Source organism: Culex pipiens, chromosome 3, assembly GCF_016801865.2.
Source record: "Culex pipiens pallens isolate TS chromosome 3, TS_CPP_V2, whole genome shotgun sequence".
Taxonomy (NCBI): Eukaryota; Metazoa; Arthropoda; class Insecta; order Diptera; family Culicidae; genus Culex; species Culex pipiens.
In genome coordinates, this window is record NC_068939.1 from 44,734,798 (window position 1) to 44,761,691 (window position 26,894).

General features: G+C 34.8%; 1 protein-coding gene across 7 annotated transcripts in view; it reads right to left on the minus strand.

Moving 5' to 3' along the window:
• LOC120429148 (cAMP-dependent protein kinase type II regulatory subunit) overlaps window positions 1-26,894 on the minus strand; it is a 211,361-nt gene that overhangs the window by 12,286 nt on the left and 172,181 nt on the right. For 6 of the 7 annotated variants that reach the window (XM_052711082.1, XM_052711083.1, XM_052711084.1 and 3 more), the window contains 6 exons: window positions 15,458-15,639; window positions 14,591-14,691; window positions 14,404-14,505; window positions 10,650-10,797; window positions 10,475-10,550; window positions 3,316-3,498 (listed from right to left, as the gene is read on the minus strand). In XM_052711082.1, coding sequence (XP_052567042.1) covers window positions 3,316-3,498; window positions 10,475-10,550; window positions 10,650-10,797; window positions 14,404-14,505; window positions 14,591-14,691; window positions 15,458-15,639 — 792 coding nt within the window. Of the gene's footprint in view, window positions 1-2,751; window positions 2,960-3,315; window positions 3,499-10,474; window positions 10,551-10,649; window positions 10,798-14,403; window positions 14,506-14,590; window positions 14,692-15,457; window positions 15,640-26,894 lie in introns of those variants that run through there. The other variant, XM_052711081.1, reaches the window with a different exon arrangement.

A 26,894-nucleotide genomic window follows, 5' to 3' on the forward strand; every position in this document is an offset into this window, starting at 1 on the left:
AAAAGAAAATTGGTTCCTGAGATGTTCTTAACTAAATATTGGACTTTTTTTTTGCAGCACTCAGTATTTTTTTTCAGAAGTTGTAACTCAATAACCATTGTCAGTGCACGGAGAAAAAAGAGTTCCCAAAATCATGAGCAACCGTTCATGAAAATGGGAACCACGAACAAAGTGATCAAATGTCATGGTACGTTTCTTAAGCAAAAATAGCTGAACTTTTCGAAAAAAATACTTTCAAGGGCACACGATTGAGTTTTACTGCCCATGTTCGCATAGATGTCCCATATGCATTTTCTGCAAGTTGAGAAAACGAGCTTGGAAGTTTCATAGCATATTCAATCAACAGGGATCTCATGAATGCTCTTGTTTATGCTTTCGATAAGTTTGTATTAATAATTGTCTTGATTTGTTGCTTACAATTTGAAAATGTGCGCAGGATGGGACCTGGTGTGTGAACATTTTCTTCATAGTCCATCAAAATGTTCGCATACCAGCCCGATCGGAGCATGTCAATTTTAACCCTCTCTTATTTTTCCCGTGTTCATTTTGAGCAACTTTTGTTCTACGAAAAACTTTACTTCTCTTGTTTTATGTTTTTCTTGTTTTATTTTTAGTATTTTAATTTGCATTTATCTTGTTTAGTTTATGTTTGTTTTTGGTAGTATTTGGCCTATTCTGCCCATGATCGCATAAATGTCCCATATGCATTTTCGTCACTTTTGAGTTATTGATGCAGTTTGGTTCAAAGAGCCTATACTGCCCACCATTGAAAAAACGGCTAATATCCACTTTTGGCAAAAACGAGATATTAGCACCAGGTGGTAGAGGACGTTCCAACGCATCTTCTGGAACTTGAATTTTACTGAAATAGTGTTTAGACTTGGCTGCCGATGCGAAAAACCAAACGGCTAATATGCCACTCTTATGGGAAATTACCTTGACGGAGATTTTGTGTCAAACACTAAAACGCGTTTTTCTCGGAATACTTGATTTGGCATAATAGCCGAATTTTCAATTATGGGCAGTATAACATCCAGTACTTTGTTCTAGAAATCAGGAGGAAATCCAGTTTTTTCGTGAAAACTTAACACGTAGCCTTATGTGTGGGACAAACTTGTTTAGCGTTTTTCTCAGCTTGCTGTTTTTGCATATGGGACATTTATGCGAACATGGGCAGTATTCTACAACCTAATATAATTACATTTTGCCTATCTAATTTTTTCACGTTTTTACAGTCACTTTTTCAATTTTTTGCATGTTTTTCACATTTTCTGCTATAGAATAACACCATCCTCATTAAAATTGCAAAAAAGTGCGTAGAGGCATAGTCTGGGACACTACAAAAATTACTGCATACTTCTTTTTACTGAAAATATAGAAAATGTTAGTAAAAACACAGCCAAAGTTGACCCCTTAAAAAATTACATTTTTAAAAACATTGGCAAAGTCACATAAAACAAGTTAAACTTCCAACCCTGAAATTTTCTAAAATTTTAAGAGTTCTTCTTTCCAATGCTTTTTAGAGATCAAAAATCGGTTGGAAAATTGATTTTTGGTGATTTTTTAGATCGAAGCCCGCCTAAAGGCGGGGTTAGGTTGTAGAGGGTTAAACAAATGGTGAGTGAAAAATTACAATTTTTAATGGTTTTAAAAAGTGTGTAAATTCATGCTTTATGTGATATAAAAGACTTTAAAGTGAATGGAACCGGTGTACGGTCTACGGATTGAGCATTCCTGTTAAAATATGATCCTTTGACTGGTCAAATAGGTGAGTTCAACGCAAAGCAATGTCAAGCGGGTCAAATATGCGAACATTTTTACGATGGGACTCATATTTAAACATTTTTCAGATGGGACATACAAACTTGCCGTTGATTTTCGGATTTCGAGAACAAAATGGTAAATATTATTACAGGAGCTTAGAGCAGCATAAGATAATAAAAATCATCCAACATGGGCAGTTTAGGGGTTAAAAATTCGAAAAACTGTTTTGTTAAATTCTGATAACTCATCAAGAATACATACAAACCCCCATTGTTTTTTCCTGTTTTTTTCTGTTTTACAACTTTGTAGAACATTGCTAAACTCTAAAAAGAACCCTGCAAAGTTACAAAAAACACGAAATTTTAAAATGAATAATTTTGTTCTAAATGAAAAATAAACTTGACATAAACTTTGAAAAATAATTGCAACGCCCTTTTTATTATTTGATTCGAACATTTGCATTTGAACCAAGGACAGGAAAAATACAACACCATAGAAATATTCGTAATAATAACAATTTGTCCCACTGTGCATGACTGTTGGCCGCCAACAACCCCACCGAACAAATGGCCCTCGGGGCCTGCAAAACCTGGGAGAGTTAAGGATCTCTCTAAACGTTCGGCAGAGGAGGGGGACCGAAGAAAATCACGAAAATCAATTTTCCTCATTTTGAACATTAATTTCCTCACGGCTCGCGCTCAGCATAAGGAGGGAGAAGAGGAGCAAACGCAAAAGCTAAACTAAAGACTTACACTCTAGGGATCGGCGGACGATGGAGATTAAGGGAGAGTTGGACGTGGTGACTTTGGAGCTTTCTTCGGGGGTAATTTTTACACTTTTCGCTGGGCGGATACACGCCCACCATTAAAACGTAGCACTAATGTTTCACCGGCACGAGAATTTATGTTTGGACTCTGGGAGAATTCCGTTGGATCTCAACTGTTAGAATTAACTACTTAGGGTGGAACTAGTTAGCTTAGAAATCGCAAAAAAGCTTTGTATTTATTTGTAATTTGATCCAAAGTTAAAAGTTGTTAATTGTTTTCATAAATTGAATAAGTGAATTATTCCTCCCGGCAAGCTTCCAAAATCATCCTCCAAACGGGTTCATCCACAAAGCGGTAGTGTTTCATTCCGCGCAGCATCACATCCATCAATTTTCCGAGCAGACGCTCGAAACTATCCGTTTGGATAACTTTACGATATTTACGATTTTATACAACAAAACATACAAACCATTTTTCGGCCGCCACGGATAATTGTAGAGTTACATAAAGTGTTAGCAAACAAGATTAAGTTAACAACGTGCGTGCAACAAAATAAGGGTGAATAAGTTAAGGAAGAAAGAAGAGAGTTAAAAAAGAACAAAACTAGATTAGAAAAGAAACAAGTTAAGGAAACAAGTTAATTTTGATTTACTAATTTAAATTAAATACTTTTTTCATGCAAACTGTTAAAAAAACACAAATCTACAAAAGCGGCCAATTATAAAAGTCCAATTATAGAGAGCAAACATTTAAAAAAAAATCCATCCAAATCCGTTCTACTTACATGCCACCTTGACGTTATCGACGGCGTAGGCGGAGGCGGCCCGGGGCCGGTGGGTGACGAGGGCCAGCTCGCCAAAGTAGCCGCCCTTCTCGAGGTTGGAGACCTCGACCTCGCCGGCGTCCTGCTGGATGCGGATCGACACCTTGCCCTGCTCGATGAAGTACATCCCGTCGGCGACGTCACCTGAAGAAAAAAGTTTGAAAAAAAAATTGAACATTTTAAACCAGTTATTATGTTTGCGAAAATAAGATAACTGAAAATTTCAAACTATGTTTTTTTAAAGTAAAATTTCTCGACTTTTTTTGATTAGGTCCTATAAACATATAAAAGACAATAGCTTATAGGACCTTTACAAAAAAAAAAAAAAATATGGATTTGAAGTTGCTATTCTAAATGGATAATACAAGTATAATCTAGGTTTTTCAGAAATCGATAACTTTATTTCCTGAAAAATTTTTGGTCCGGCATTTTTTTTTCAAATTTTGCTGGCATGTTTGACATAAAAGTGGAAGCTTCGGAGTTTGATATATAGATTTTACAAATTTTGAATTTTTGGACCACACATAAAAAATAGACACAAACTTAAAAAAAAAAAATATTTTCAAAAAATTATTGATATTTTACAAAAAAAAAAAAAAAAACTACGGTTGCATGACTTTTACGGTGTAAAAAGAATTTTGAGATACTTTTTTCCTAAAACAAAATTAAAAATGATTTACCGTCCATGTGCGTCCATAATTTTTAACAGCTGGATACGGTTTGAATAGTTGTCTTCAGGATTACACAAAAATAACAAATTTGAAAAATCAATGGCTTACTATTTTTTTCGATTCGGACTTCGCCACAATATTGCCTTATGATATTTTGAAAAATAGTTTTTTGTATACGAAAAACGGAGATACATATTTAAACTTCTTTTTAATGATCCCCTCCCTCTATGTCTGTTTCTGATATTTTTTTTTGTTTTAGAAAATATTATAAAATATCCTCTGTTTTTCCCTAAGACAAAACAATGCTCTTTTGATTCTTCTGGGTTGGTATGGGCCAGTATAAGATGAAGAAAGTTTGATATTTTATGTGTCCACCCAATAGAACTTGATTTTCAAATGGCGATTTTTCAGAAACTAATGGTAGGTACCTACGTTTTCGAATGCTTAAAAATTAAAAATTCGAAAATTAATTACTTCAATGAAATTTTTTCCATACAACCATTTTACGCAGTTGTTTTATATATATTAAATATATTTTATTTTTTTTAAGCTGGACTATGGAAAGGACTGTTTATGATTCACAAAATAAAAAATAACTATGAAAGGACGACGTTTTGTTGAAAATTCAATGAATTGTTTTTGGATGCAGATTTTTTTTTTTAAATGCTTAAGTTTGAAATTATGGAAAACTCTTAAAAATATTACAAAAATAAGTTTTTTTTTTCAAGAGCAAAAAACTATAACCTCTTCCATTATTGTGAAATTTTTTCTCAGGAGTAATTTTGTTCTTTGATTACAAATCCAAGGTCCATTTTTCGATATCTCGTGACAAAGGACCCTTCATTTTTGAACATGCGAAAAAAATACGTGTTTTTCAATATACAGTCCAGTCTCGATTATCCGAAGGCCTCGAAAAAATTTCACTTCTGATATTCGAACCACGAAAAATTTTTTTTTTCGTTGTCATATTTTTGATTGTTGAGCATAGGTATGACCCCTAAACTACGCTAAAATTATTTAGAATTTTTAAATCCAAGATGGCGGCCAAAATGGCGGTGATGCAATATTGAAAAAATGCATTTTATTTTTTAAAAGGCAATCAACAACTCAAATTTGACTAAAATGGGGTCGTAGAACTCAAATTTTATGTTAAAAACAAGAAAATGAAAAAATACGAAAAAAAAATTTTTGGTTCGTCATTTGATTTTTCGAAGTCCCATACAAACCTTCGGATTATCGAACTTCGGATAATCGAAACTTCGGATAATCGAGGCTTCGGATAATCGAGTCTGGACTGTATTGTTATATATTATAGTTATAACTTGCAGCCTGAAATGATGATGATTTGGAAATTTGGTGTCAAAGGGAAAAAATTGTAAAATTGGACGCCCGATTTGAAGCCGTGCTCAGAATTTCGAAAAAAAAACGTAATTTTCATGGAAAAAAAATAACACAAAAACAGTTTTAAAACCTCTGCCATTTTTCGTTACTAAACTATAAAAAAATGGTACATGTGTTTGATGTGAAATTTTACGTACTTTCAAAATTTGCCATTTAGAACAAGTTTTTTAATTTAAAATTTCGTATTTTTTGTAACTTTGCAGGATTATTTTTCAGAGTGTAACAATGTTCTACAAAGCCAATTAAACAGCAGACAATTACAATTTATGTACTATGTAGGGGAACAGCATCTAATTGCAGCGTGCCTCTAATGTTGGCAGGTCAGAACTTTGACATTCAATAAGCAAGCAAGTTTCTATCAAAAGTTTTGCAAAAATAGTTGTTTAAATAGTGAAAATCAGCAAATTGGATGGAGTTAGGAGCGAGTGCTTAACCTGCCAAACATACGATAATTTCCCCTATGTGAGTTATAGGAGAGATAAAATCTCTCAACAATGGAGTACCCGACGCGATTGGTAGTGAGCAATGTATTTCTTATGGAGCGAACTGTCAAACTACCACTCGAATCGGGTATTCCATTGAAAATTCTTCATCATGATTTTTTGTGTGTTGCCTGCTTTGATACCAACAAAATTCTTCAAGTGTTATCCCTATAGCACGTAGTAGATTTTCCCCGTTGCTATATGTAAGTATCCTTGACCTTTGACAGTCAGTGGTTGCAGCGTCCGAAATCGTCCCTTTTGTTTTCCATGGAGACGCATACTCTTTACTCCAAACGAGCAAACGAAAAATTCAGACCACAAAATTCCATATGGGGTGGACCATTAGCATCGCTGCATACGTGTCTATATTTAGGATGGCAGTTTTAGCGCAAATTAGTTTTTGTTCGTCCTGCGAGCGTGCTATTCCTGGCCAGGCCACCACTCTGGTACACATACGTTAGTACAAACATGTACGACAATGAGAGCTTCGATGAAAAGCAGCATCTGATTCTGAGGAAAACCTGGATTAAGTTGGTTATCCCATGATTGCCTTCATCGCGGAACGCACAACGATTTCAACAGGCGAGATTGTTTGCTGGGTACAATAGTAACGTGGGATTACACCGTAATTAGAGATGCATATTTCAAAATAGTATCAGATAAATTGAATCATTCAAAATATTTATTCAAAACGAGTATGATACACCACAGTAATTGTTCCGGGACCTCATTATTGCCACAAGTTTAACACCCACGCAAATAAACAAATTCCCCACTCAGAGTGAACGCTCATGTAACATGGAAAACTTTTGTGCAGTTTGCAACAATCCAGTCGGGGTGGGATTTCGCATCACTCCTGTGGGGCAACACTATTGTGAATTCATATTTTCATCTGCTCGCCGAGCTCCAGCGCAAAATAGAAGACCTTGAAAGTGTTTTGCATCGTTATTACCGTTTTGTAACCCGGGGTATTTTGATTTCACTGGAAAACTAAAATAAACTGTGTAGCGCAACCAATGCAATGCAACCACGAGTTGTAGAAACCACTATTTTAAAACATCCGGAGGCGCCAAAAACAGTTTCCGGAAAGCGTTATATTGTGTAATGTTGTTTTCGTACATGAATTTAGAACTACATGGTTAAAGTTTCGAATATCACCCGGTTTCTACTCGACTGAAAAATAAATTGGGACATGTCATTGGAAATTTAATGTAGTTTTCGAATCTGCAATAACCCAGAAGAGTATTTTTTCATTTAGAAAAAACATTTTCATTTTAAAACTTCGTGTTTCTGTCGGGTTATTTCTTAGTGTGTATCAATGTTTTAGAACAGACAATTGGGTTCTAAAGCCCTATGTTAAATTTTATGTGCAACGGTAAAAAACACGATTAAAAACCATTTCTGATCACTTTTTTCATTTCAATGTAAAAAAATAAATTGACAAGACAACATTTTTTCGATGGATCAACTATGGTCCCCTTGAAACGAGCTGTCAAGTAGGACCTTTTCTAACAAGAAGGGCCGCGAGGTTAGTTTAAAAAAAAAATTATAGTTGTGAAAGGTTGTGTTTCCAGCTTCATTTTAGGAACCAATTGGCTCCTAAAATTAAGCATAAATTTCTGATATTATTAATCACAACGATAAACCATATTTTTCTGAGGAATTTTTCTGTACAACCGCAAAGGATTGAAAAAGATTTTTGATTTAATTCTTTAAAAATAACCTCGCGGTCCTTGACAGAAAGTATCCTACTTGACAGCTCGTTCCAAGGGGACCATAGTTGATCCATCGTAAAATGTTGTCTTGTCAATTTATTTATTTAGCAAATCAGAAATGATTTTTAATCGTGTTTTAACCGTAGTACATAAACATTGGCATAGCAGGCCTGCCCAACGTCCGGCCCGCGGGCCGGATCCGGCCCGTGAAGCCATTTCATCCGGCTCGCGACTGCTTTTCAAAATGGTTCTATGACCGGCCCTTCATAAAATATTCAATAAATTAATTGAGTGTCTAAATAAAAAAAAATCAATGGAAACAATAAAAAAGATATTATAACAAAACAATTATTTGTTTATTTTGCTTTTGACATACAATGTTACTAATTCAACGTTTGTTAGGATTATGCCTTTGTATTTTTTGAAATGATTTTATTTCACATCTAAACATTCTTTATGTTTGAATTTAATTCTTATTATTTCAATATTGATGTTATAAGAATTAATTATTAAACTTGAAAAATATGCAAAAAGATTGCAAAAGACACTGAATTCTAATTTCTTAAAGTTTTGGCTGTTTTTATTTCTAATTCAATTGTTTCTTTTTTGAGGATTTTGATTAATTATTATTATTTTTTCAGAGCAACTTTTCAATGATAAAGTTTTGCTGGGAAATAGCTTAAAAAAGGCAAATTAATCATATTGAAAATAAAGATCGCTGCAAATATTTAAAAAAATTAAAAAACAATTTAAAGAAGTCAAGAAATTAGATAGCAGTATGCACTTTTTTTAAATTTCATGTCTTTAAAATAATTTTAAAATGTTTTGTAAAATATTTGAATAAAGGTGCACAACAACGCAAAAATAGTTTTTTCGTAGAGAAGATTTGAATCCAAATTTCGTTTTAAAATTTTTTATCTTGTAGGGGAAATCTACCCTTTCCAATCAAACACCTATCTTCGTCATATGGAGAGTTTGATGCTCGATTAAAGCTCCAAAAATACTATTTGGGCTATAAACTTACCAGCAACAGCACCGCCTCGAGTAAGCACGCAAATGTATGCCACTTACTGGCCAAAAAGATCACATTTAATGCACTTTTGATCATAATTTGTATTTTGCGAGACCACTTCTCATCATTTTGTTGGCACACACAGTGACACACACGAGAATCCCTCAAACGCTTAATGAATATCGCCAAAATTAACTTTTCACTTTCGCTTACTTTTTCACGGCGCTTAAGATATGAAATTGCTTCCAACTACCGGCAACATGTTCTTTTGATCATTAGTAAGGCACTCACTTGAAGAATAATCCCGAAAAAGGTAATAAATTAGCAAGCGCCATCAAAAAAACAAACGCGCCAAGTCGTTTGACGTTTCAATTTTCACTTTGCATTCCACTCGAAGGCTGAAGAAAACCGAGCGAGAGACGAAGGCAAAAAAGAACAAAGGCTGGCCGTCAACACCACCAGCAGCACAGCCAGCGATGCCAGGAAACTTTCCCTATAAATGCCACTTTTCGTGAGTGTTCGTTTGAACTGTCAGCGGAAATGGCAACACTCGACAGAGTGTTGGAAGAAAAAAGAACTAAGCCGATATTAGAAAAATGGGCGTGGCCCAATGCATTCGCCTCGATTAGAATACCCTTGGGAATTTTTTTTTGTTAAATGTTTGGTAAAGAAATAGAATAACTTTTAGTGAAAGTGAAAATAAACAGAAATGTTCACAAAAACTTGCTCTACTCGTTGGTGTACTTGGTTTTAGTAAAATTCAAGGGAGACTCTAGATTATCCAGCATCATTCAAACACGACCGCTTATTAGGATTAAAATGGGTAGATTTCCCCTATTGTTGATTTTTCAAACTTGAATAAAAACTTGCAACGACGAAATTTTGATATTTTTTTTTAGTTTATGGTGTCGGAATTCAATTTCAATCGACAAGAACAATTACAATACAATTTTGTCCAAAACAAAATAAAAGTAAATCAATTAAACACATCTTCCGGCCCGCCTCTGCTTTAGAAAAATCAGATCTGGCCCGCAGGGCCAAAAGGTTGGGCACCCCTGGCATAGGGCTTTAGGACCATATTACAAACATTTTGATGTATAAACATAAGAGGTTTTCTTCTAACCATTTCCGATTTCGTGTGATTTGTCAGAGAATGACACTTAGGAAAATATTTCCAATGGTCTACCTAGAAGCCGCTAGGGACGCTTTAACCATTTAAAAGTACCGTCATCAAGGGTTAGATTGGGTCATACAAAAATGCTGAAATTTGTGTGACCCAATTTCAGGCAAAATGTCACCCAAGATGACGATATGTACAATGGACATTGTACATGACTTTCTCTTTTTCAGTTTAGTAGATTGTATCGTAAAGTAATTCTTTTCAACACTGTTTCGGGTTTTAAGATGACCAATACGCCGAACTAAAGCGGAAAAAATATTTCACTAAAAAATCCGATGCAAAACATGATTTTTATCATCGTTCAGCAACTTGTTGCACAAGTTAATTCTGTCATCGAAAAATTAAGCGATTTTTTTTCGATATTATTTTTGAAGCTACATAGAAATACAAAAGAGCAGAAATAGATAACCAAAGAAGCAAGAAAAATAGAAAAAAAAAATCTCCAACAAACACATAATTAATTTTCATTACTCAGCCGGAGTCCAGTTTTTCCCCAACAACACTAACCTTTAAGTTCGAAGCGAAGGTAAATAAATCAATTTCAGACCAACTTTTGACTGACACCAAGACAGGAACCGCCCGGCATCAGTAAATAAACTATGCTCTTCGCTTAATGGACCTTGAATTTCGAATGGAGCCGCCCGGTCCCCGGTGCTTACCTTGCTTGATGATCCGCTCGCCCTGTGTGAAGGTTCGCGGTATTAGAGCATCGGCCAGGTTCATACGTTCGTAGTTCTGCGAGAAACGAAACAAAGAAATCACACCAAAGTCGTTAGTAATGTGGTCAAAAATAGCACACATCCCAGCTGAACAGCGCGTAAATCCTAGCCGTACCTGCAGGGTCTTCAGCATCGGGACCGAGTCCAGCAGGGCTTCGTACATTTTCCGTTTCCTGAAGGCGGACTTGAGCAGGATTCTCCGGAATGTTTGGCGGTCCATCGCCCACAGCTGGCCGTCCGTTTCGGCCTGGATGGTGGCAGCTCTGCAAGAGAAAAGAGAAAATGAGAGGGGGGAAATTTGAAACCGAACGCATCAACATCATTGGCCGGGGAACGACGTCCAGTCTCCGGATGATGGACAGGTGTCTATGAATCTATATGACTGTTAATGGAATCCCATTTCATGGAATGGATACTTGGGAAGTTCAGAAGCTAATCCAATGCGATCGGTTCTGAGAAGACGCGTGTTTTTAACGCGTTTTTATTTTTGCAACTGTAATTGTGGTGCCACACAGTTTAAAATTCTTTTCTTTATCAAAATGTTTAAATTCGATTTTTTTATTTTTTAGCTTTTTGCCCCTCCCTTGACTTTGACCAAAAAAAAAAAAAAGAAAACTTTAGCTATTTTTATTCTGGATCTCAGTAATTTTGATGAGATTTTTTGGTCAGGCATCAACCATGTAGGTGGATTTAGTTAGTATTATTTATGTTTAAACACATTTTTATTTTAATTATTCATGTTCCCAACATTGAGGTTTACAGATCATCGGATTTTCATCATTTTTATTCTTCAATACTATTTCTTCATCAGGGTAAACTTTCTTTTCACAATTTTGTATTCCTCTACTCCAAATTGAGTAAAAACGATATTTGTTTAGGAATGTTTAATTTAACTTTAATTTAGGAATGTTTATATCAAATATGGTGCGTATGCAAGAAACAAAGCAACGACTTATTGTTTCGCTTTTAATTACTGAAAGTTAGTATTTGCATTTTGCAATTTTCGATTTTTTTTGTACAAGAAAGGCATTATAAGCCAGAGTTCAGGATGGTGCAAAATCTGATAATATCGAAATATGGTCAAACTAATTTTGAGATCATTACTAGATTCAACTTTGTTGATGGACCAATCGTCTCTACCGCTATAGATCAACTCTATGGTCGCAGTGGTTCTAAACCCACACAGTAAAAAAAAATCATGGTAAAATTTCATCTAAAAAGGAGTACATCTTTTATGTCAGGAAAAAGCTTTAATTTTACCTCTAATAATGGTTAAATTTACATCTGGCAGACGCTAGGACAAAATATCTGTAATCCCAAAAAAATATCAAACCGGTGATAGTTATATCTACCTTACTAAGTCCGCGCCCCATCCCGCTCGGCCAACTCGCCGCTATGAAAACTGGTCTATCAAAGCCAATATACCTCTACGTATCTCGTATAGCGTATATGTACCCTATATGCAGTAAATACAATATAAAATGCACGGAACACATAGAGCTACATTGGCTTTCATCGTCCTGTTTTCACAGCGGCGAGATGGCCGTACGGGTTGGGGCGCGGACTTAGTAAGCTAGATATAACTATCGCCGGTTTGATATTTTTTTGGGATTACAAATATTTTGTCCTAGCGTCTGCCAGATGTAAATTTACACATTATTAGAGGTAAAATTAAAGCTTTTTTCTGACATAAAAGATGTACTCCTTTTTAGATGAAATTTTACCATGATTTTTTTTACTGTGCAATAAAAAAATCGTCTCTAAATGGTTCAATTTTGTGAAAAATGAGTCACACTCACAGTCACTTAGGGGTATTTATTGTTTTTCGAGATGCTTGTCCCTTGACTGCTTCATTTAATAAAAAATATAATGCACAAATGTGTCAAATGATTAAAAATGCAAAAAATAAACGTTATAAAATGTAGGAAACCGATGACACATAGGTTGTTTTGAAAATTTACACTAGAATTATTTTGAAGAAGAGAGACATGAAATCTTTAAATAATATTTTCGATGGCCTAATTTGTCCACAACATCCAGCTGACGATATCTCAACTCTATTGGTCAACTATTGGTTAGATTCTTAGTATAAAAAAATAAACTAATGAGCAATTCTCTACGAAATCGGCCGATTTCGACCATTTTCATTTTTTGTATTTTGTTTATTTAGCTCAAACTTTGTGGGAGCTTTTCCTATCACCAAAGAAGCCATTTTGTGTCATTGGTTCACCCATAAAAATCTCCATACAATTTTGGCAGCTGTTCATACAAAAATTGTACGTGAATTTTCGAAAATCTGTAACTTTTCAAGGATTTTTTTGATTGACACCAATTCGGCAAAGTTGTAGGTATTGATGAGGACTATTAAAAAAAGTACACGGAAAAAATGGCGATTTTTTTTATGAAAATTTAATTTACAAAATCTGTATTTTTTTATTTTTTAATTTTTTTATGTATTTTAGGGGACAAAACCCCGCATTTTTTAAGCTATTCAGAAGTATGGACCAACATTTTGCCGACGTTTTTATGTTTTTTTAAATGGTGATTTTTTCACCGTTTTCAAAATATAGCCATTCAAAGTTAAATTTTGTACGAAAAAATCCGTTTGTTTTATTTTTAAAATAGTGTCCGTGATCCCGAATGGAATCCCTGAAAAAAAATTTATCGAAAAGTTCAAAAATTTCCTACAACTTCAAAAAGAAACAGTTTTAATGTCGATATCTCAGCAACTAATTGACCGATTTTCATTGTTAAAATTTGAAACATTCGTGAAATTTGTCGATCTTCTAACATTCAAAGAGGGCGTAATATTAAATGTGTGATGAATTTTTGTTTGATAGGATTTTAATTGTTTTTTGAAAAAAACATAAAAGTACATGCACTATTTTTGAAATAAGTTTTTTTCAATAGTGTCCAAAAAATACTTGCGTTGAAAATTCTTATTTTGAATCCCGGGGTGACTTTGATAGTCATAGTTTTTCTTGTTAAAATCAGATTTAAGGTGTTCAAATCTTATTTTTATGTCAAATGTACCATCAATAAGGTTGTTGACAAACTTAAAAAAAAGAACAAATATTTTTTTTATAAATAGTTAACTAAGTTTATGAGCTTTTTAACAAAATACATATAAATTTTAGTTAAAATTGTTTAAAATTCAGAATTTTGCCTGAAATTCCTTTAAAATAGTTTTGTTTCTAAAAGAAAGATTCATACTAGATTTTGAACTGAATTTGAAGCACGAATGAAAAGTTTTCAATTTTTACAAGAACTTTGCTCTACTTAAAATTCCTTTAAATTTGGATATTTTTTTTTAAATCATGTTTCTTAAATACATAATATGTATTATTTACAAACTTATATGAACTCTCCTTGCGAAAAATTGTCCAAAGAATTCAAAAATGTATTCCTTTTTCCGATTCGAAATCATGTTCATTGAGAATTAATGACATTTTGAGAAAATTAAAATAATGCTACACCAACATTTTCTTAATTGAAGTTAACTAACTTTTAAAACTTTTCAAAATTTAATGAAAACTTTTTCTTGAAGTACTTTGGACACTTCTTTAACACGGTCAGTATGATTCCATACCATTACGTGCGTATAATTTGTATGGGAAAATCTCGAACCTATCAAAGTCACCCCGTTTCACGGTACTCAGAATTTCTAATAAACGTATTTTTCATCGAAGAAATACAAAACTAGTTTCAAAAACTCTGCCATTTTTCGTCACTCGACTGTTAATTTTTTTAGCACATATAATTTTATGGGAAACATTAAGTACTTTTCGAATCGGCAATAACCCAAAGGGTCAATTTTCATTTAGAAAAAAAAGTGCTGAAAATAAGAGCAATAGAACTCCAAAACCTACCTTGGCATGTTGTACAACAAAGCTAGTTCTCCGAAGCTGCCTCTACCCTCGTACGTGTGTATGTGCTTCTGATCTTCTCCCACGTACGCTTTGTAAATTCCTCTGCAAAAAAAAGGCAAATATCCATTTTAAATCGTCGTTTGTTTTCCCTCCAAAATGCAAATTTCCCTCTCCTCCATCAACTTACGACTCAATGACGTAGAAGTTATCTCCGTCATCTCCTTGCTTTATAATATAATCTTTCGATTTGACTATCTTCTCGAACATGGCGTCCAGCACTTCGTTCATCTGCAACGAGGGAGGGGGAAAAACACAAAAGTTGATAAAGCGATTACTAACGAGAATGCACCACCACCACCACCACCTTGTCCAACTTTGCTGGTCAGCCAAGTCCGGCCGGGAGGATTACAGCGATTGACAAGACGATGAAAAATGTGCATATATGTTAAGGCGCCCGTCCACAGACACAGACTAGGCCAACTTGGAGTGGAGCGGTGGCGAAGGGTTCGATAAGTTGAAATGGGGAAAGTTTCCTCATTAAAAGTATTGTTGCGTATGCATTATTTTTCATTTCTTGGGCTTGGACTTGGGCGGTTACCACCTACATCGGCAGCAAACTTCGCTGGTCGAAGATTGGATTTTCTTGCTCGATGGGAGGATTTTCCAATCGAAGGTCGGACAGGATAGTGAAAAAGTTGTTTGCATATTTGCACTGAATTAGTGGGTTGCATGATAAGGATTATGACTACTTTTTTATTTCTCTTTCATTCGAGAGGAAAAAGTTCTCAGGATGAGAGTAACAAGGTACAGCGAACAGACTGTATGTGTAATTCACATAATGGTGGAAAGCTTTCAGTTTCATTCTCAAAAAAGTTTAGTAGAAGTGTCGAATTACGAATTAACACACCAGAGAATTATCCTCTCGAGGATACCGTTTTCCTCTCAGTCAAGTTCGAGACCATTTTACTCTCAATCGTGTGCTGTTGGTTGTAATGTTTCAATATTTTAACCCAAAAGCCCAAATCAGTACAATCCCAAGACCCCCGCGCCGTACCTGCTCCTTGTCCAGCGACCGGAACAGCAGGATGTTCTTGACGGAGTCGCACAACCGCGACCGCTGCTCGTCCGTCTTGGGGAATATCGCGCGCGCCCCATCGTCGTCGTCGTCATTCTCCGGGTCGTACGTTTCGGCGAACACGGATTTCCTGCGCGACGCGTACCGGTTCACCAGGGGTTCTGGAAAAAAAAATGTTGGAAAAAATAACCCATAATTAGTTTAAGGCATTACATGCTGGGATGAAGTTGGTGGCACACACACACTGTGAAAAGAGTGACACGTGTTGTAAATTGTTTGATTTTTATTTCGCTGACAATAAGCCTCTCATAAATATCCAATTATGAAAATAAATGCATCGGAGCAAATTGATGTGGGACGTGATAGATGGATTCAATCAAATCGCGCAAATTTAACTCCCGTGGTGTTCTGTTGGTAAAGGGGATTGGAAGGCTATTTTGTCTCTAAAAAATAATTCATTTGAATAATGAAATTTAAGAAGTTTTGCAAGAAAATTGCTATTAATTTATTACCATAAACAGATAAAAATTTGAAAAATGTATAGGCCAGAAATACAACACCTCACCCCCTTGTTCAACGCTTTTGACCCAGTTTGGCGAAAGCGTGATTTTTGCTGAAAATTATTACGTAATTGCGTTACCTTGGATCAGAATGTTTCCCTATCATGCGTTTGAATTGAATCAATAAACAAGGTCAATCTGGGCGTATTCCACACCAAATTGCGACTCTTGGCTTAATGAGCAGATCGTTTCGCTACAGACTCAGGGTTATTTCTTTACTTTTTGCCTTCCTCACCTCACTAAGGCAAGGCTATAAAATCACTCGAAAATTGAACTTCTTAAATATACCTTCTAGATATACCTTCACGTATACATATCGACTCAGAATCAAATTCTGAGCAAATGTCTGTGGGGATGTGTGTAGACATGATTTTTTTCCACACGATTTTCTCAGAACTGGCTGAACCGATTTTGGCCGGGTCAGCCTTATTCGATTCGTTTTGGGGTCCCATAAGACCCTATTAAAATTTATTCTGTTTAGTAAAGTATTTAAAAAGTTATGCTAAGAAAAAGATTTTTGTATCTCCAAAAAGGGTGATTTTTTGCATAACCTCAAAAGGCCGGGTCTGTTTATTTACGTGCGAGAGTCGCGCTAGATGCAAAACGCCCGGTTGCCACATTGCTTCAAATGAAATGTGCAGAAATGTCTGCATGTTTTCTGGAAAAGTCTGTATCAGGTATATATTTTTTTCATAAACTTCATTATTACTTTGTAAATGTGAGGAAGGCACCAACCACTTAATGGTGGATTAAGAAACGTTTTTTTCAATGAAAATTTGCCAACATGACTTTAATGCGAAAACTTTATGGAAATTACTCAAGAGTAATTTACGATTTCTAGTAAGTTCTTACTGCAGAAAGAAGATTATTTTTTTTATTATGGAGCTAACTTATTTCATTTTATTGAGTTACAATTGTAAACTGATTTTAGTAAATCTTAAAAAAGCTCTTTTTTGATCAAACTTTGGTCCATTTACTGGTTCAGATCGAAAAATTAAGTCGGAATTAGATTTTTTGGAGAATTGGCGAATCTTACTTTTCATTAATACTTTTGGGAATTTTTTTTTCTCTTCAAAAAACTATTTGGTATGCCACCAAAATTTTATCTTGCAATCTGCGCCCTCTACGAAAAATGTTATCAAAACAAACCCTCAAAAAACGTTTTTTTATTGCAGCAATACAGGGGTCATTTTTTGACAAATTTAACGTTCGAAGCAATTTTAGAGCTTCTGACATTTTCGTTTTCTAAAAAATGACTTTGGACATTTTGGTCAAAAAGTTACAGCAATTTAAAGGTAAAAAAAAATGCAATTTGCAAACATTTTAGTATCAAAAAAAAAAAAAAAAAGATTTTGGTGATGATGTATATGCAAGCCATGAGTCGGAAGAGATTTTTAAAGTAAAACGACTCCAAGGCACTGTCGAGGAAGAGATACTTAAAGCAAAAGAAAATATCGAGGAATGAAGAGAATCGAAGTAAGAAGAAGAATTCGTCGGAGATGGAGCAATATTGAGATCGAGAAGATCGACATCAAAAGTAATATGTAGGCGACATGAACATTAAAAATTATTTGCATGTAGGCCGTTGCAAATATTTTAAAACAAATTTAAACGAAAAAATAAAATTAAAACTTTTTTTTAAATGTCATTTGGTGTTGATTATCCTCTCGTTCCAAAAAGCATACTGTTATGAATGAATTATTCCAGGGGGTCCACCATTCATCGGAAAACCCTCGCAAAATGCCCACGGATTTTTTTTTCGTTCTGCCTGAATCCTTAATCAATTGGATACACGCGCGCGCTTGCACGCTCTGTTAATTTGCTTGATTAGTGGCGGTATTTTTTAGGTTCATTAGCAAAATCGTGCGTGGGAGTGCACGTGCACTGGTTAGTATCGCGGAATAATTTATCGAATTTGTGGAAAGCTATAGAAAATTATGTTTGAATGACATCAAATGTGCATACTTTAAATCTTTATCCATTTTGCAAAACAAAACTCAAAAATGATTATTCCAAATGTGCCTTTGATTCCAGATTAAACAATTTCCAAGTCAACATCAGGACCACCACGCCAACGCTATGCAACTAATTAGCGGTACACAGGGAGAAAGCATATTCTGGTACAATTAGCGAAGAGTTGAGATTGCATCTGGAAAAGCAGACGTAGTGTGGGTGGAGCGCAGGTGGTGCAGCCCAGGATAAAATTAAACCAAAGCTTCCATGCTTTCACTAGAGACGAGGAGAGAGCTGCGAAAAACAGCAGGAATCAACACCGAAACAAAAGTTGTTAGTTTTGTTGTTGTTTTTCCCGGCAGGACGTTTGCCGCAGCAGCAGATGCACTTTTCACCGTCTTCCAGGAACGCAATTGCCTCGTGGGGGATTCCGGCAGAACAGTGCAAAGCAGCTTGCCAAGCACACGCCTGTCAGGTTCAGTTTTAATCCCGGGTGCTGTTTTGCCGGGATGAGATTTGTGCTGGAACGGGTTCTCGGCGCGAAACAATGCGCGAGTGTCCTGAGTTTAAGGTTGTAAAAATAAAAATATTTATTTTCCAATAAATTTGGTAGTTTTAGATTTATTGTTTCCTTTTTATAACTTGGTCAATAGTTTTTTTTATTTGAAAGTTAAAAGGTTGATGAATTGTTCCTAAACAAACACTTTTTTTATTTCGGCTAAAGTGAAATGTTAAAAAACACCACCTGAGCTATCAAAATACATTAATTTCCATGTTTCATGCACTGCAGAATAACAGCACAGTTAACAGCGTCCAAAGTTTCATTTAAAGGTAAAGGCAACCCATAACTTTCATTGAAAATTGATCCTCACTCTTAAATGTTTTGTCTGCAATTTAATGTTACGAATATCTGCACTAAAATAAATCAGTCAGGGTAGTCAAAAACACCTGAAAAACAAATATGTTAATATTGTTTGGCATTTTTTTTCAACCAATTGTCCGAGATCCACAATAAACGTCCAATAGACCATTCTTATGCAAAATTTGCTTAACTTTCAAAAAAAAAAAAAATATTTCAAAGCGCACGATTAGGTTTTAGGGGTTAGTACTAAAAAATAGCTCAAAAATGGCAAAATTATCAATTTATCAACAAAACTTGTTAGTAAAATTCTGATAACTCGTGAAGAATACATGCAAACCTCTTATGTTTTGCAATGTCACAAAAACACATTATTTTTAAATGAAAAAAAAAATCCCTTCTGGGTTATTGTAGATTCGCAAAGTACATTGAATTTCCCATAAAATGACATGTCCCTCGATTTTTGACAGAAAAATGGCAACGACTTTTAAACTATTTTTATCTTTTTTTTTAAGTCAAATACGTACTATTGGGAATTTTTAGTACGCCATCAAATCGGGCGCCCAGAAAAAAAAGTTCTTTTGACACCATATATCTATCTCTTCACGGGTTCGAGCTGCAAAGCACAGAAAAACGTGTCTCAGTAAAATCTAGAAAAAAATGAAAAGGGTCGTACCGCCCCACCGTCACAAGATATCGAAAAATGGACTACTGAGTAAGTTTGCCCAAATACATTTTCATCACTTTTGTGTTAATGATGCAGTTTGGTTAGAAATCTTGCAATAATTCAAAATTGACTTGATGTTAAATAATTAAAATTAATTATAAATTTCAATAAATTCGATAAATTTAGTAAATGATCTATTTACAACTTTGTATTACTTAAAAGTGGGGTATACGGTAAATTTTCATAATTTCGCGGAACTCATGAAATATTTTTCTCTGTCCAATTCTTTCAACTCATCACATTTTTCAATTATTTTATCCTTGAAGTTCTAAAAATTTAAATGTTAGTTAGCTTCTCGGATAGTTTTCAGATGCCTGGTAAAATCATTTTAACGATTTCGCGCTAAATCCTTAATTCAGTTCTTTTCGGTTGTGTTAATATTTTTAAAACAGAACACATTCTGATAAACCCAGATTATTCTTCTGTTTTATTTGTTATATTTATTTGTATCATGTTTATAAGTTATAATGATAATTACCAGTTTATAGTAGGGTATTAAGAATATACTTAATTTTAAACAGATTTTTTCTCCCATTTAAACACTTTTCTAAGTAATTAACGAAAATTTGGTGTTTTTTCACCATTTTTTGATAAAATTTTCCGAGGAATCTGATAAAAATATTTTCAGACGAAGGCTCTTTAGTCCCGAGACCTTCAAATTAACATTTTAAATTTTCATTTGACCTTTTCAAATGTTAGGCTAGATATTTGAAACTTTTAACTTCCTTAAAAGCCTATTCAATACCCTTTCGTTTGCGCTCAAGACAGCTAAAATCGGTTGAAATGATGCGGAGTTATGATTTTTTGAAAAATGTGGTTTTTGCACAAATCGAAGAAAATTGCCATTTTCTGGACCACCCCCAACACGGTGTAGGTTACCATAATCAAAAAAAAAAAAAAATACGTGTCTGATTATTTCGGCCATGAAACTCCCAGGAAAATTTTGAGCCCGATCGGAGAACTTGCTGTTTTCATGGGGAATTGCTGTGTAAGGACCCTTTCGATTGTTTGAGAACATTATTTATTTCTTTTTTAATTTTGTAATGTCTTCAAGCATAAATAAAACCATTAAAAATATAGTTTTCAAACAACATTTTTTGAGATTTCAGCTTTCTTCCAAACAACAAAAAGTTATTTGACCTCTTTTTTTCTTTTTTGAAGAATAATAATAATTAAGAATGATTTCTATGACGTTTTGCTGATTCTAATCTGATTGAACAATATTTTGAAAAAAAAAAAAAAAAAAAATACGACAGCATTTACAAATGCGATTCTCTTACCAATAACGTAAGAAAAAAAATCACAAAACTTTTACTTGTGACCGACAAAAAACACATTTCCTCTCATAAAAGCATCAACTTTGATTGGAATTCGTTATTTATTATTTTCCAGGATGCTGCTGCTCCTTTCCGGTTGTAACAAAGCGCGCCAAGCAGCATGATCAACACAATATGTGCTGTTGCAGGGACAATTCCATTCATAACACCACATCCAACTCCGACTGGGTGGGGGAAGTGTAAAATGGTTTAGCACACACAGCAAGACAACCAAGTGCAAGTGTCGTCGTCACATGAATGCAGCTCCTGATTGGAATTGAAAACTGCACTCTCTGTTTATACTTCTTGGGGTGCGAGTGGTGTTTGTCTCATAAGATATATCGAAGCAATAATCCCATTTTACTCTGCCATTTATTTTCTAGTTGGGGCAACAAAAAAAGACTCACAAAACTGGTGACAGTAATGACTTTAGTGGCAAACCTTCTAACGCTGCACCCTGGGTGTTGCATTTTTCTTACAAATAAAAACCAACCAACTAATTCACTACAAATCACACGCACACGGGGGGTGTAGTGTGCAAACACTAATCACTGTCACTAACTAGTACACCACACCAAATCGAGTTGTCACGCATTTCCAGTGCAAGACCGCGAAGGCAAACAACTAGCTAGAACTCAAGCAGCGCAACGTCGTTGGTTGAGCATGAAATCATAAATAATCGACTTTGCTGAGGCGCAGCATGTGATTCGCCGACGCATGTCACACTCAATACTCTACTTTGGTGTTGTTCTAGTATGCAGGTTTGATGAATTTAAAAATACAATATTCTTGATAACTTGAATTGAGCAGTCACCCTGCTGCTTGAATCTTGAAAAACAAGCGTCCAACTCACTAGCAGTGCCAAGATAACGTTTCAATTATCATCCGGCATGAAACCGATCTAGTTCAATCGAGAGTGTCTAACCAACCGACCGAGAGCTAACAAGGAATTGGTTCTAATTTTTCTGTCACCATGAAAGGATGCCAAGCGAGATGGCGAGCAAGATATGCGAAAATCTATGCACGCGTCTCGCGATTCTGAAGGGCGATTCGACGAGCATCGATATATGGTCATCTCAGCTCATTCCGCGCTCGGCAAACAGGTGGTTCATAATCGATCTTGATTGAAACCCGTATCGGTGCGGCGAGGTTTCTTTTTTTTCTCGATTTAATTAGCAAGATTACGTGCCCAGCAAAGGGGATGATGCGAAGCAAGGTACGTGACGCAATGGAAGGAATTCTCGGGCTTGGCGGAGTGTATCGATGCACGTTTGCACTTGGGCAAATATTTGACGCGATTTGAAATTGATAGCCAACTTTAGAAGCAGCCGTAAGAATAGCGTTCATGGCAGGTCTCATTAGAAAATATCTTATGATAAATGTAGGGATGTAGAGTAGTGCAGTGCAAAGGTGCGAACCAGTAATTTTGAAACTTTTTTTTACTGAAGATCTCATAGTCAGGGTTTTGACTTGACCTTTTGGTCAATTTTATATACCGTAAAACGAGGTGACTTTGATAGCCGGGGTGACTTTGATAAGTTTGAGATTTTTCTGCAAAATGAAGAGTAGAATTGAAATATGTACGGAATGGTTTAGAATCATACTGACCGTGGTAGAGAAGTGTTCAAAGTACCTCAAGAAGAACTTTTCATAAAATTTTGAAAAGTTTAAAAAGTTAGTTAACTAAAGTCAAGAAAATGTTGATGAAAGTCATTATTTTAAACTTCTCAAAGTGTCATGATTTTCTCAATGAACATTATTTTGAATCGGAAAACGGAGTGTATTTTCGTATTCTTTGGACAATTTTCCACTAGGAAAAGGTTAAATAAATTTGTAAATAATAAATATCATGTGTTTTTGAAACACAATTTAAAAAAATCTCTAAATTTATAGGCAATTTCAGTTGAACAAATTTCATGTAAAATGACCAAACTTGTGATTTGTGCTTCGAATTCAGTATAAAATACAATATAAATCGACAATTTTATGAACAAAACTAGTTTTAACAAATTTCAGGCAAAATTCTGACTTTTTTTAACAATTTTACCTAAAATTTATATGTATTTTGTTAAAAAGCTTATAAACTTAGTTAACTTAATATAAACATTGATTTTTTTTTCTTGAAAATTATATCAGCTTCTTTAGTGATGGTACATTTAACGTACAAATAAAGTTTGAACATCTTAAATATAATTTTAACAAGAGAAACTTTGACTATCAAAGTCACCCCGGAAATTTAAACTAAGAATTTTTAACGTAACAATTTTTCTAAACACTTTTGAAAAATCTTTTTTTCCAGAATAGTGCATGGACTTTGTTTGGCCTATCCCAGTACATGTTTTCAAAATAATGATCTTGAGTAAAACCTTACCTGTTGGAAAATATTCCAAAAACAAATTGAAATCCTATCAAAGTCACCCCGGTTTACGGTATCTTGAAAAAAAAAGTTGAAAAAAAGAAATGTGTGTCCGTTACGGGCTTAGGTCACCTTTAGCCTATTTTGATCTAATATTTGAATTTTACAACCCTAACTACTGTTTAAAACAGATCCCAAAAAGACATTTGCGGGACAAAGGTGCACACTAAAATGTCTATACATTTTTGTATGTAAAAGTCAACACATTGCATAACTTTTATTTCTAATAAAATTGATTCAAAATCATTGAAAAAATATTTCTACCAAAATCGGACCAAACAATTTAATTTGTACAAAAATAGTAAGGCATAATTGCGTCCAGCAAAACAAAAATGGTGACCAGTAATACACTTTTAGCAACAGACTACAGGACTTTATAGGAAATTTCTGTAGAAAAGTCACTTAAAATTAATAAAAACATCTATCTATATATTTTTCGGATGTGTGACAAAAGGTCGAAAGACATAAGGTCGAATGGACAAAAGGTCGAATGCCAAAAGGTCGAAAGACATAAGGTCGAATGGACAGAAGTCGAAAGTGGACAAAAGGTCGAATGGACAAAACGTCGAAAGGACAAAAGGTCGAATGTTAAAAAATAGAATAAATAATTATAATTATAAACTTCAAAAAAAATCTTGAAAAAAATATTTTCTTACATACAAGTCTGATTTTCTTGTTTGTCGTAATATTTTTGTAAGTTTTTCCATTCTTTCAAACATGAGCTGTTCAACCTCTAAAATATTTTTTAAATTTTTATTTTGTTTTTAAAAACAACCTTTTCTTGATTGTCAAAATATTTTTGTGGGTTTTTCCATTCTTTCAAACATGAGCTGTTCTTCCAAAAAAGTTCGACTTCTAAAATATGTTTTTAGCTTTAATTTTATTTTTAAAAACAACCTATTCTTGATTGTCAAAATAAATTTGTGAATTTTTCCATTTTTCAAACATGACCTGTTCTTCAAAAAAAAGGTTCGACTTATAAAATATTTTCTAAGTTTTTTTTTTTTAATTAAACAACATATTCTTGACGTAATGTTTTTGTGAGTTTTTCCCATTCTTTCAAACATGAGCAGTTCTTCCAAAAAAAAAGTTCAACCTCTAAAACATTTTTTAAGTTTTTATTTAATTTAAAAAAAAACTTATTCTTGACTGTCGTAATGATTTTGTGATTTTTTTCCATTCTTTCAAATATTAGCAATTCTTTTTAAAAAATATTATTTCTTAAATATTTTGTAGATTTTTATTTTATTTATAAAAAATGTTGGAATATTTTAGAGACATTTACATTCTTTTAAATTAAAATTTAAACAATTTCAAAAAAGAAAAAGTCTCGTTTTTTAAATATTTTTGCAAGTTTTCTATCCTTTTCAATCTTTCTTTCATGGTCACAAAAGATCCTAAGAAAAATCTGACCTCAAAAACATAGCTGTATATATAAAAAACGATCCAATTTATTTATAATTTTAAAGATAAAAACGTTAGCTCAATGTTTCCCTCTCTTCCAGTTAAACCGTCTGATGTCACACTGAGCCCTTTTTCCTTTCTAGTTTAAAATCTTCTGTTAACATTGTCAAGTCGTCCTCGACGAAATCCGCCCGCTCCACTCCACTGCTAAACTATATCGACAGTCTCTTTCGCGCGAAGAACTATTGTAATCCACGGAGACAATATTGACATTTAGCTTCCACTACTATGACATCCCAGGGAACACGCACCACGTGCGTTCGTTCCCCACGAACAGGCGGAAGAACGGCCCAAGAAGCAAGGCAAAGTTTTCAATCCCGAGTGTAAACAAATTTAGCCATTCTGTCGTTTAACATAAATCAGCTGGTTATACCTTGGTTCTACGCTGGGGGACCTGTTGGCTAAAGGAAGGTGCCAACAAACTGATTGGAAGATTCTTATCAACACGGCTGCTCGTAGAGACACGCGTTCGATCTTCGACGACGGACAAGACACGGTAGCGCACGGTAGGAGGTAACTTCTTCCAGGTGTAGATATCAATCACCCCCGGAGTCGCTAGAAGTGTAGTAGAAGTGCCCTATCAGGTATTGGCTCTGTCAACAAGGCCCCAGGACAGGACTGATTACTAAACGTGATAGCTGATAGTGTGATTCAGACGGTGTTGACATAAACCTGTTTTTATTTTTTGGAGGTTGATTAAGTAAAAAATGCGTTCAGAACAACTTGATTATTTGATAGGGTAAATATTGTTTTGTTTGATAAAGATCCGGCATTCTATCCCAACTTTGTAGCCATAGTTCAAGCTTAGGCCAATCTACCGTTGGTAGCATTTCCTCAGTTCGCCAACTTTGCATTTGATTGATTACTTTTGCGCAGGTATATTCCGTCGAAACGCCACATCTGGCGCTGCTGGTGGGACACGAAGTATGATACATAACCCAGAGCGCTACCTGTTGATTATAGCTCACCTGGGCGCCTCGGATATTGCCGGTTCATTCATCCGAGTGCGTGTTTCCGTTTCGGCCAGCGCATGAGGACAAAGTCCTACCAGAGGGGCGATAATTAAAACACACTCTTACGGTATGGCTGATATCGATCTCGGTGGCGCGAACTCTCGCGGTGACACCGATCATTTAACTAAGTCGACCGCTGTCAAGTCAACGGGGTTCATAAAGCTGTCACGGTTTGTTTTTGCAACATTGCAGCATTGCGCACTGTAAAGTATGCATTTAGCAGTTTTATTGGTGCGGCATGACAGCTTTATCTGCGGGCTTGGATCTGAACTTGAAATGTGAGTCGCAGGCAATTAATCATGAGTGGCACAGATTTTTTTTTTGCTTTGCTACGATTTATTATGTTTACGGATATTTGCAAATACAAAGTCATAATTTACTACTTTAACTGCGACGTAAGCACGAGGAGAGTTATAGAAACGAAAATGGTAAGGACAAGATATTTCAACAATCTTTGTTTAAAAACATACAACAGATATCAAACGAATGATGTCTTCAGCACGAGTCGTACATTTATCTAACAAAACTTTACCGAGTTGAACAAATCGAGTTTTGCAACGAGGTGTAGACATTTGTTTTGCAATTCCGATAAAAAAATCATTTGAAATCCAGAGTCGAAAAGTATTATTTTCCAATAAAATTACTGAAAAGTTCAACTTTTCAGCGCTCAAATGAGAGCTCTGTAATTTTTTTTTATTCTAAACTTATTTTTATTAGGTCCTCTTAGGTGCTACGACCAGGTTAGGATCGAGTGCTCTGTTATTATTGGTGATGACAAGAAGACCATTACGTCACTACCCAATAACATTTTTAAACCAACTAGCCACTACCTACTTTTATTACGGTTTCAAGGCTTTCAATATGGTTTTATGAAAGTTTTAAGAAATACTTGTAAACCCGATGGCAATCCCATGCCAAACGGTTTTATCGCATACTTCTTTAAAACCAAGGGTGTTGAAGCTGTCCAGTGCCATTAGGCATGCACAAAGCTAACTTAAAACCGTAAGCTTATAAAAAAGCATTTATCGCGGCCAAATAGCAATGCATAAATATGGCGCTAAACTCGTGATCTGATTGAATATGATTGACCGCAATCTTCGTAGATATT